Genomic DNA, 12452 nt, shown 5'->3' on the forward strand with positions numbered 1-12452 from the left:
TAGATTTAATCCCACCTAACAACTAGTAACATGTTTGGAAAGTCAGTGAATAGGTTAGTGTATGCCCACTGGATGTTGTCATTACAACGAGGAAGGACTCTGGTGTGACAACTAGAAGATCTTTGATTAGTGTTACTGTGTTGTTTACTAACTGGAGAAGGTGGGATGCTGAATTCTTCACTCAGCATACTCTTTTTCCTGCCAGGGATTGAGTGAGGCAAAGTAACTCGATGAAGTTTAGACTCTGTAACATCCATAGCTGGGGATTCACTGAGCAACATATTAAAAATACCTGCGTCTGCAGACGAACCCTAGAAGAACATATACTGTGGGGTGAGGCCTGTGATAAGATTATTCCTTATCATGGCTGCGAGGCTGTAACAGATCTGAGCTCGGGCTGGTAACTCCTTTTTGCAAGGAGTCTTGTATGCTCTACTCCGCTGTATGAAACCTGCCCGCTGCAGGAAAGAGAACAGCTTTACAGCCCAGCACGGTGGCCTGCAGGACGCGTGGGCTACCAAGTGGCCAGCCCTGCCCAGTGAACCCTTGTGTTTCCAACGCATTCGGAGTGTAATGAGAGTTTTCAGGCCTATGTGTAGAAGATTAGTGTAGTTTGAAAAGCCTTTGTGAGCTATTAGTAGTGCAAAGATTATCTTTATGAACAAACAACCTCAGGGACAAACTTTTCAGTTAAAAATATATATATAAAATCCCCCTATTCCCCCCTCTTTTTTTTAAAGCTTTCAAAAATATGTAAAAGGCAGTAAATTTTATATAACAACTATTCTCACAAATCTTGCAATAAAACTCAGTTTAGTCTGATGTCTGATTTAACTTTGCTGGGGCAGGAATCCGAAAATGGCAAGATTTATTTTGTGAAGATCCACGCCCCATGGGAGGTTCTGATCACGTATGCAGAAGTGCTGAACATTAAAGTTCCCATCAAGGAAAATGACATTCCCTCAATGGTGGAGAACCCCCTGGACTGTATGCTTGCACCGCTCAGGCTTCCCGAGAAGGTGATGCACCCTGAACCGGATTATTTCACGGCACCATTCAGCAAGGATAAGCAGGAGCTGTACCTCATTAATGACGAAAGCACTTTCTTCTCACCGTCCATGAGAAACAGAATAGTACGTGTATGAATTTGCCTACTTATATTTACATGTAGATTTACGCGGTCCCATCGGAATATTCATGCAAGGAAGGAGTATATAAACTGTGTGATAGCTGTGAGTAAATACGAGGAAGCCTAGGTGCCTGTGCATCTTTCTTAGAAATCTGGAATAGTATTTGTTGGAATGGATCTTTTGGATATCTCCAAGGCGAGCGTGCCCTCAGTGGTCTCATACAGGGTAGAGCCTTCTGAAGAAACACTTTTTGCTTTTGCATATTATTCCTGCAGATTATATACAGTGCACAACCATTAAAGGTTTCTGTTAAGTGGCCTTAAAACAGGAAAGGTCTGAAATCCTTGTGTTTGAATCTCAGGTTAATTATATTCTTACACGTTGCCCGTATGGAACAGAAGAAGGGAAGAAGAAATTTGGGATTAAGAGACTGCTAAATAATGGCACCTACTCAGCTGCGTATCCTCTTCATGATGTAAGTATTTTAGCTTTCTGTTCCCTTGAGCATTTCCCAATGTTTTTACTCTTTCACCTACTGTGACATTTGCTGTTTCTGGCAGAAACGAAAATGCACTCAAACCCTTCCATTTATCCCAGTAAGTGATTCTGGTTTATAACACACAAGACGTATCTGCCAGCCCTACTGTTTGGCTTCTACGCGCTGGAATGTTCCTTCCTACGCGTGCACACAGGAGCTGAATTTCTAGGATATACTTATGTGTCAGTCACATAATGTATGAGAGACTTATTCCATAGTATGTTCCTGTAACATTTATGATACAGATCATGCAGTAGTACATTATAAATATTATAACAAGGAATGCCTACCTACTGTAGATGCATACATTGAGCAGCGTGTGTGTGGAGGGTGTGTACGTACATATGCTGTAGTTGTATAAATACTCGTGGGATCACACCATGTTGGGACTGAAGTCCGATGAGTTGCGTGAGCCCTACGGTTCAGTGTGGGGTGGGCACTTGGCCATCTCCTAGTGAGCTTTAGTGAGCAGTGGCCAATACTGGAAGTACAGTCAGGATGGTGTTTAGTTTTGCTGTAGGGTCAATTTTTAATACAACATATATGGATTTAGCCCTGAAATCTCTTGGAGAAACAAGAGAGATGGGTTACCAATTGTTATGGATTTTTTTTTAATTTCTTTTTCTTTCTTCTGAATGTTGCGTTTGATTTGCTGCTTAAATCTTAAATTCTCTCCTTGTTTTTAATAGTTATTTGAGATTTGTCATAATGCTTTAGTCAACTTAAATTGCTTGTTTATATCTGTGAATTCTACCACAAGATGTTTTTAAATACTTTATATAGATTTATGTTTTTAAATGTTTTAAAATATTTTTTCTCCCTTAAGAAAGTGAAAAAAAATGGATGAAAGAACATTCTTCAGGTTTTCAGGGGGATAGTTCAGCTGATCAAAGTCTAGGCTGTAGGAGACTAGTCTAGGCTGGGAAGTACTTTATACTATTGGGAGTACCAAAACCACAGATAGTAAAAAGCAAATGTACAAGAATCTCTTCTATACAAGTACAACCAACTTAAATGCTAAGAAATCGTATGAAAAAATTCAAAAATCATGAGACAGACTCACAAATCATTGTCTAAAAAATAATTATTTAACCTTTTAAAATATTTTTAAAAAATGAACTTTAGGTTGTTTAAACTTACTTGATTTCTATTTAGAAACCAATTTTCATGCTTTTCTTTGTGATTGAGAGGCATTCAGAAAACAAGGAAAACCAAGATCACAAAGTGGACATTTGACATAGCCAAATACTTCTCAAGGCAGAGTTCTACAACACAAAATAAAATTACAAGAGCTGTCAGAAACTGCGGTTATTTTGTAGTTTCATTTCTAGGAAACCGGTGAAGTTTCAAAATTTTCTTACCATTTGACAGGTAGATACATGACGACCACCACTGAAGTTAATTAGTGTCAGAATTTCATTTTGCATGTCCTTGCCTTACAGCTTGAGAAGCCACAGCACGGAGTACGTTATGGTGCGATGGCTGGAGGCAGGAAACAACTTTAATTTCTATCCCCTAATTTACATCTGTCAGTGAAACGCTTTTGGCTGTGCAATTTACAATGAGACTGAAGTACAGAGAACAGGATTTAAATTGGCATTATTTTAAATGAAGTTGAGTAAAATCGTGGTTTTCTTCTTCAGGGAAGCTTGAACTTGTGCCATTGCCTGTGCTACACCGGTGTAAAGGAGCAAACCATTCCCTGCGGTAATCTACCAGTAGTACCAACACTACACTGGTGTAACATAACATGATGTGGTTACAGTACAGGCTAACTTCATGTCCAAGATTGACAGATGTTTTCTGAAAATGTGTATTATCTTAAAACATTACATCTATAAAAATGGTTCTGCTTAAATAAAGTGGTGGAGTAGAGTGCTAAGTTTGAATTTCAAGTTAGTTTAATTGGCACAATCTTAAGAGGGGTGCGTCATCATTAATGTTTGTTTCTTTCGATGTAGTATTTGAGTCTGTCGATGAGGTGTTTTACTCTGATTTGCTCGCAGTGCCAGTACTGGAAAAAGGCAAATGATCCGAACTGTGACAATGAGAGATACACACTGTACATGGAGTGGGCTCGTTTCTTGAGGTTCTACAAAGAACAGCCTTTGGACCTCATCAGGTGAAATACTTGTGATTTATTACATTTACTTGGTTTTCACTGTAATACAGCCGTGTATTCCTTTGTAGCCTGATCCTGCTGGGAAATTTTTACTACTTTTAAGATCCCATGAGAATCGGATGCTTAATTGGGCACTAGGTCCTTGGAGGACAGGACACAGGTTTTTTACTAGCAACTGGAAAAAAGCTTTATCTCAAATCAAGCCTCTTTCAATCTAGCCAGTGCTCCTGGGGTCAGGTATATTACAGATAATTCAGCTGTGGAGGAACACATAGCAAGAATACCTTGCATTTTTATAGTCAGTATCTGCCACAATTTTTAAAGATTGATTTGAAATTTTGAAATTTCAACACAGACTTGGAAAAACACCGATAAAATCAGTTTCTGAAGCTTGACTCTTAATTCAATACTAAACTCAAATTTAAACTAACCTAACCCAAGATCTCTTTGATCTCTTCTGTTAAATGAGAATTTTGCCAAGTGTTTCATTTTGACTCCAGCCAGTTTTCTCTATTGCAGTTTTAAACTTCACTTTGTATTCCTATTAATTGCAGTTTTTTGTGTTCAGGAAGTACTATGGTGAGAAGATTGGAATCTATTTTGCTTGGCTGGGATTTTACACTGAGATGCTATTCCTTGCAGCAGTTGTTGGCTTAATCTGTTTTCTTTATGGCTTGTTTACAATGGATGAAAATATGAGCAGGTGAGAGTGATGTAGAAAATCTCCTGGGCTTATGATGGGAAAAGCTAAGCAGTGTGAAAACTTCATTATTGCAAAAAAAAACAAGTAACAAGCTTTTAAAGCTTGTCAGAGCAGACAAATTTGTTCTTCAGGTATCATTATTGACTGAAATGGTGGTGGACAGCTAATGCGGAACTTGTGACTATTAATTAGTAAGACTCAATTTGTAGGTGAAAAGCAATATTTTATTGGCAACAGCTTTTTATAGTGGAGTACCTGCAATACATAAAGTCCAAAGAGTACCACTGACATCTCTGAAAATTGTTTGTTTCTAGTGTTTATTGTTGCCTTAAGCTTTTCTGTTTTAATCTACCTTGCAGAGTAGTTTGTTGACCTTTTCGTGTAGGTCATCATTTGTAGTGACTGCCAAGAGCATGAGTACAGGACGGATCAGCAGTGTTCTCCCATCACAGAGGGATCCAGTATCTCAGAAGCCAGAGTTTGCTTCTCTTTAAATAAGCATTGTATTTGTTTCTTCAAGGATCACAAGTTTTATTATATTGAGGGATTTGGGGGCGTGGGAGTGAGGAGAAAAGAACAGAGTTGACATTTAATTGCTCGCTGTTTTTTATAAGAAGGCTTCCAGAAAATTTTGAGCTTTAACCATAAAAGATGAATAACAGGTTAAAATTCTCAACCATTCTATTGAATTATGTCATTTTGAGACTTCCATTTTAGCTAGGTTGAGAATTTGCCTGGGAATATAGCTACATGTTCAGATTTCTCTGGGTACTGAAGGACTATTATAGGATTGTAAACTTCGCCCACTGTAGTAGTTAAATTGAAGTAGCAAATTTTACTGTAGATGGCATAGCTGAATTAATACCTCTGCTTTTAGAAAAGGTGTTACGAGCACATTACTAACCTGATGAGAAATAACGTGGTTTATCTCTCACCTGAAAGCAGTGCAGGTGCAGTACAGCTCTTTGCAAACTTCTCATTCATTACTGATAAAATCAGAAAGTCCATACCAAGTGAATTGCTGCTTCTCCTTGTAGCAACTGCTACGTTTCTTGGCTTGCCCTGACCAACTGCAGATTAACACTAGTGAGTGTGACAAGACTTGGCATCTTCTCTGTGAAGCTGCAAATGCTGAGCTTCGAACAAATTAACTTCGTGGTTTTGGTTTTTTTTTTGATAAAACTAAGGTAGCAGCTCTTAAGATGCTATGAGCACACATACTGTACCATGTTTTTCTCTTCAGCAAAGAAATCTGTGACCCTGCAATTGGAGGAGAGATCATCATGTGCCCTCTTTGTGACCGAGAGTGCGAGTACTGGAGACTGAACACCACCTGTGCATCCTCAGAGGTCTGTATCTGGTTCTCCAGCCACTTGTCATTTTTGTTCATACTGAAAACTGTTCTGGTACTGACCTGTTCCTGTGTATTCTGTCACAGTATTCCCATTTGTTTGACAACGTGGCAACTCTCTTCTTTGCCATTTTCATGGGCATATGGGGTGAGTACATTTGGTCAGTTTTATGTCAAGCAGTAAGGAGATCTTGGCCAAACTGCTGAGGGACATTGGAAGTGGGAGGAGGAGGAATAATGGCTTCGCTTTAATATCCTGCCTCGGATGCAAAAGTGATGAAAGAGTAAAAATAATTTAAAGTTACAGACGGATTGGACTTAAAACCAAACAAAACCCAGCAGATATCTAGGATATCGTAAGCATTGCATACTCTAACTGCTAACATTTGTTTCTTCCCTTAGTAACCTAAAACAGACTCATCCAACCTTATGCAGTCCTTGTAAGAGTCCTCTCTGTTGAGCCCTGCACATTACCAGAGTCCGTGTGAGGGAGCAAAGAGCTTTTGTGTCCTTCCACTGGCTGGTGGTCCAGCACTGCCACTTCATTAGCAGCACTTTTAGGATGAGAATCAGTTGGCTTCTACTCCAATGAAGTTGATACATTATAGTATGTTTTGATGATGCAGAAATAGGTGGATTTCCTGACTCTATAAGCATGGTTTCACACCAAGTGATACTTGTTTAGACTTTAAGATCATATTGTCTTGAATACATGTTATTTTCTTAAACTCTGAGAAGGTTTATAGATGCAGGATAGTGTAGTTATTTTTTCTTATTTCCTTAAATACCTTGTCTCCTGTTTCATACTTTTTGTATGAAATATCATAATTAAATCTTTGATTTGAATAGAGATATTTAATTAACACACACAGATCTCTGTGTGCGAATAGAAAATCTGTTTGTGTATTTATTATCGAAGGACCTAGCCACTAACTTCTTCGTGGAAAATTCTCAAAAAAAAAAAATCAAAGAAGATGATGTTGTATGGCTGTGTCCCTAAACCTTTCTTCATTTTAAGCCCTGGCCTTTGAGTGACATGGATTAGTCATTCAGGAAGTACCAGCAGAAGATTTTAGGACTGCAGAAGATAAGCTTTCCTGTATTTGTGTAAACCGTAAAGCCTCTCCAGTTCAAATAAGAACAATCAGATTAATAAGGGTTTACATTTAAAAGTAGTTTATAGAGGGCTTTTTAAATGTTAAATAGTATTATAACTTTTATAGTTGTTTATTTTATATATGAAATCAGTTCCCTCTAGTGTCTTAAAAATTTCTTAAGCCAGCCTCACTCTTGATCATATGAAAAGCATCAGACACTCACCGTCTTTAAAATGACCATGATATCAAATAATCATCAAAAAGCAACATAAATCTTTGAACATAATACTTGAAAATAGTTCTATGTATTTGTAGTAGTTGTTTATGTGTGTGCAGGTTTATACAGAAGCAGTTAGTTGAATTATCATGTTCCTTTCTTAATTCCATGTTGCTATTTGCATATGAAAAGTAGTTAAACTGTAATCGAACATGGTCATCATAAGTATGGAAATACCCATATCCTGTCTTGGCATCTTCCTTGTCATCCACTTCTGGAATTCAATTAGCTAATAAATTACTTAATCCATATTATGGTCTTAGCTGTGAACTTTAATAGGTGGTCAATAAAAATAGATGGGTCACGCTGTGAGGGTAAAGAATAGACCACAGAATAGAAGCCAATGCAGAAAGAAGTTTAACTTGGTTCATGAACTTGTTCACTTCTCCCTTAACTATATTTTAATTTTTCCAAATTGCAGTTACGCTTTTCTTGGAGTTTTGGAAGAGACGGCAAGCTAGACTGAAATATGAGTGGGATTTGGTTGATTTTGAAGAGGAACAGCAACAGCTCCAGCTGAGGCCTGAGTACGAGGCAAAATGTACCCAAAAGAAGAAGAATCCTGTAACTCAGGTAATGAGCCTGCTGGGTGGACATGCATGCAAATCCCGTTGTGTGCTGAAAGGTAGTTTGATAATGCAAGAGTTCTGCCTCAGGAACAAGTCTGTATCTCATCGCTAGGTAAAGATTTGTGTGACACACATAAGCAATGCCGCATTTATATTGGAGCAGAGCAGGCCCTTAGCTATTGCATCTCCACAGAGCACTGTTCATAGTAGCAGTGAGTTTGGTTTAAATATGTACAACGTGATACCAACCACGCCCTCACTGAACACAATAGATCGCATCGAATATCAAAGCAGAATTTGGTAACGCATTGTGTTCCTGCTGAAGGCATCCCGTTGATGAGGGCTGAGGTTCGCGCTCTGATTGACTAGCATCAGAGATAGACGCTTTAACTGCCGAGAGCAGCGTAGCTGTGTTAGCGTCAGTGAGTTCTGGAGTTGATAGCCCTGCCTTTGGAGGGTCTGTGTATGCTGGCACAGGGCCATTGCGGTGTGGCCGTCCTGCTTTCCAGTCTGAAGGTAACAGTAACCGAGGGCGCTCAACACTTCAGCCTCCTCTTGCACATGACAGGCATGCCCTATCTCATGGACCATGGCTCTCTTCCTGCAGATGTCTTTTGTTATCTAGGCTTTTGACACACCATAAATGAGAAAAGGTGGATTTTTTGCCTCTGGAGTGTGCATAACTTTCATGAATTTTGATTTTATTGACTCTATTGATTTTAATTTCGACAGTAAACTCGTATATTAAATCAGGAATACAAAGGCAAAGTTTATAGCTTTCAGTTGGCTAACGCCATCTTTACAGTGTCCTTCGCATTTCAGGGTAGCAGTCTCTGAAATCTTCACGCCTTTAAAAGCACTCTCTCTCATCCCTGCACAACATACGAAGGAGCAGTTGTCTTGATGTAAAGATACAAAAGTGGGACTAGCTGTGATTTTGTTTCTGATCACAGAATCACAGAATCAACCAGGTTGGAAGAGACCTCTGGGATCATCGAGTCCAACCATTGCCCTATTGATATACATTGATATATAACCACTTCGGGGAACGCTAGAGATGAAGGTTGCTGAAGCCCTTTGTCCGAAATCTAATTCAGATACAGTTAACCACACTATTTAACTCTGCTAAATGCTCTATGTAAATACCTACTAGATGTTAATTGTCTTCATTTAAATTTAATTTCGGTAGGAGTTATTTGACGAATTTAGGGATCAGATGGTTGCATTCCAATACATCATCTACCACCTCAGTTTGATGTATTTTTAAATCATCCTTCCTCTTCCTAGAATTGTATATCAGTAACTTATTTTCACTAGTCATAAGTTGACTTAGATAACACAGTCTTCAGAAAAGAAATAGAAGCTTAGCCAGAACATGGGAAGCATCATAGTTATATAAAGAGTAGCCCTGTCTTTCAGGGTTTCTTTCCTTAATTATTAGGGAATATATACACTAATCTTATTTCTCATGAGAGACAGTTTCTCTCTCTCCCTCCCTGTCTGCACATGCAGCATTAGTGCTGTTGTTCTTACACCTGTTTACATATATGCTGTAGTCACGCAGAGATCTTTGATAACCACGCACTGGGATTTTGAGTGTAGCTCCAATGAGGTATTGATTTCTGCATGCTCAGGAAAACAGTTTCAGGTAAATCAATTTTTGATTAGTTAGTTCAGCTAATTGAAAACAGACATCTGCCTGTTGCGTGTTATTTGCTAGTTTGCATCCGTGTGTATGCTCAGGCCCAACACCTCCCCTTTCTGCCATGGCTGCACAGTGACCAAAGCCAGCTGGACCACGGCGGTTCTGCTGCCGTTGAAGGAAAGAGCAGGGGGAAATGACCCAGGCGGTTCATGGCCCTTGTGTGCTCCGAAGTGACGGGCTGCAGCAGAGGGGAGTCGTGTGAGGACAGGGAAGGGATAGGGCGACTCGTAGGCAGTGGTTATGTACAGCATGGACCAAAGCCTATAGTCTGGCGAGGTGAATCAGCCGCAGGAGACAACAGCCAAAGATGATGTGGGTGAGGTACATTTGTATAACTGTCCTGGGGGAGCAGATTGTTCTCTGTCTAAATTCATGCAGGTCTCTTAGGTAGGATGGCTTATTTGGACATTATTTTAGAAACAGAAATTGGATCGTAATACTTTTTTCTTATCTCACTCTGAGATACTGCACTGTTCTGTGCTTTCTAAGTATGCATTAACAGTTACCGTGAGAATTCAATGACTGCACAACCCTTTATTTTATGACACATCAATTTATTGCCTTGGTGGATTTTCAGCAGATTTTGTGCGGCAGGGTTTAGCAGTGATCCTTGTCAAAACCCAGTTATAGCAAACCATACAGGTTAGCCCTGCTGTAGTGCAATTTCCTTTCATTAGACAATGTGCAGTACTGAACACATGAAAGGACAGTGATTTCAAATAAGTTAATTCTGCAGGCTGATAATGTAATATGGATACAGGTCACTGAGTTTCTTGCATCCCAAGGCTGGCTTTGCTTTGCTCAGAAAATTGTTTCCTCATTATTCCTGGCCATGATTCAAAGTTCTGGGTGCACTGAAACGGAAATTGCCCATCTTGAGGCTTTAATTAACACCTCATGTGGTCATGATGTTGAACTATTTAGCTAGATCATAGCTAAAATCTGGTTTTGCTGATTAGAGTGGAATCTTAATTTACATAAATAATGAAGCATTCCATTCAAACTTAGGCTCTGTCATTGCACATTATTGCCTACATTTTGTTCTAAAGTAGAAAACTTATTGAATAGCCTAGAACGTGCGAAATATTTGTCTTAGTATAGAATATACATATTATTTATTACAGAATCACAGAATCAACTAGGTTGGAAGAGACCTATGGGATCATCGAGTCCAACCTTTGACCTAACACCACTGTGTCAACTAGACCATGGCACTAAGTGCCACACATTATGTATTAGTACATAATAGGCATAAAACGTTAGGAGCCTGTGTAAAGCCATCTGATATCTGTGCTTGTATCTTATCTTCAGCTGTTGTTTTTTTTTTTTATAGCTCTGTTAATAGAGCCTTTATCTGTTATCATCATCAAACAGCTTGTTGGGACTCGAGACTACACTATTGATAATTGTGTTCAGTAAGTGTACTTGGGCAGGCACAGGCAGTATATCTCTCCCGAGAGGACAGCACATTACACTTCACACAAAATCACGTTGGTATGAGCATGCCGATGGACTGAAGAATATTGCCATCAAGAAGCAACGCTTGTGAAACAACTGCTACTGCTTGGTTGTGTCAGGGAGAAACATGCAGCTCGTTGCAGCCGTTGTATTCAGTGTAATTACGCCGCGTTATGCCGGTGCATTCTGGGCTTTTGTGCCACAGAGAATAAACTCCCTTCAACGACATTGTACAGGTTCAGTATCTTCTGTTGTCAAGATAAGCATTTCCTGGTTCGATGTACTTATTGATAATATACATAATATTGCTCTTGCCTGTACTAATTGTTGCCCCTTTATCCAGGAGGAGTGTAAGCAAACTACAATGCCTTGTCCCAAAGATTTATCAAATTCAGATTATTTTTTACTAAATGTTCTTCCACTGGCATTAGTTCTTAAATGATCCTTTCTTAATACATGTAATCTGATATTTTAGGAATTAGAATTGGTTGCAAAAAAGAGAACTTTACACGAACATGGAACATTGTTCATGTGCTATATGGGGTTACTCTCTTGGGTAAGACCTGGCTGCCTGATGCTGCAGCAGAGATTGGCAACTAATGAATGTAGCCATTTCTTCAATTAAAAAAAATTTAAGGAGTGGAGGAAAACACTCTCTGGCTGTGTGGAAAAACATGGTACATCCAAGGAAATGACCATTTTAAGAAACTTTGACATGAAGAATTTCTTAAAATTCAGCCCAGTTTTGGACTCAGAGCTGTATGACAGCTGACCTGGCATGGCAGTGATAGTTCTGTCCTGTTCATCTAAGGAAGGAGGCGGTCTTCTTACTTCAGCTACTCGTTGATTTTTACAAAGGTTTAACCATTCTTTCCAAGTACTGTCTTTACTTTTAGCATTGTTATGGCTACTTCTGTCCTGATCTTCTTTTTTTCCCCTCCCAGCACATTCGAAATCATGTCCTCTCTGCCCTTTTAGAGAGGGGGGGGATTCTGAATGGTTTCCCTCGGATGTGGGCACTTTTCACACAGCTGATGAGAGCTCTGTGTGCTGCTTGATGTTAGACTAAGATGATGGATTTGTGAACTGTGCTGTGCTTGCTTGACTGTTTCAGGAGATGGAGCCTTATTTGCCTCTAACTAGCCAGGCTGTGCGGTTCTGCATCTCGGGAACTACAGTGTTGTTCTGGGTGAGCATCTTTTTGAATCGTCATTTTAACATATATTAGAGTTGCTGATCATCACTAATCATTACGGTAACGCAAACTGGTTTTAATCATGATATTAACACACGCTTTTATTATTGTCCTGCAGATTTCCTGCTGTCACGGAAAATGCACTTCAATTCAGATTAGAAAAAAAAGAAAAAAAAAACAACCCTTGGAAATTTTTTAGTCGTTAATTAGTAATTTGACTGGACATTTTAACATAGGGATAACTTTCTCTAGCGTATGTACTGTTAACAGACCATGCTGAAAAAATTTGTAGTAAAGGCGAAAAAAA

General features: G+C 39.1%; 1 protein-coding gene across 7 annotated transcripts in view; it reads left to right on the forward strand.

The window, feature by feature from the left end:
- The window catches only part of ANO5 (anoctamin 5), a 62260-nt gene that overhangs the window by 35532 nt on the left and 14276 nt on the right, over window positions 1-12452 (forward strand). For 5 of the 7 annotated variants that reach the window (XM_068400057.1, XM_068400058.1, XM_068400062.1 and 2 more), the window contains 8 exons: window positions 849-1133; window positions 1492-1605; window positions 3630-3790; window positions 4359-4493; window positions 5737-5842; window positions 5932-5992; window positions 7640-7791; window positions 12065-12139. In XM_068400057.1, the coding sequence (XP_068256158.1) occupies window positions 849-1133; window positions 1492-1605; window positions 3630-3790; window positions 4359-4493; window positions 5737-5842; window positions 5932-5992; window positions 7640-7791; window positions 12065-12139 (1089 nt within the window). The remainder of the gene's footprint in view (window positions 1-848; window positions 1134-1491; window positions 1606-3629; window positions 3791-4358; window positions 4494-5736; window positions 5843-5931; window positions 5993-7639; window positions 7792-12064; window positions 12140-12452) is intronic. The other 2 variants (XM_068400059.1, XM_068400064.1) reach the window with 2 other exon arrangements.

Source organism: Nyctibius grandis, chromosome 4 (genome assembly GCF_013368605.1).
Source record: "Nyctibius grandis isolate bNycGra1 chromosome 4, bNycGra1.pri, whole genome shotgun sequence".
Lineage (NCBI taxonomy): Eukaryota > Metazoa > Chordata > Aves > Nyctibiiformes > Nyctibiidae > Nyctibius > Nyctibius grandis.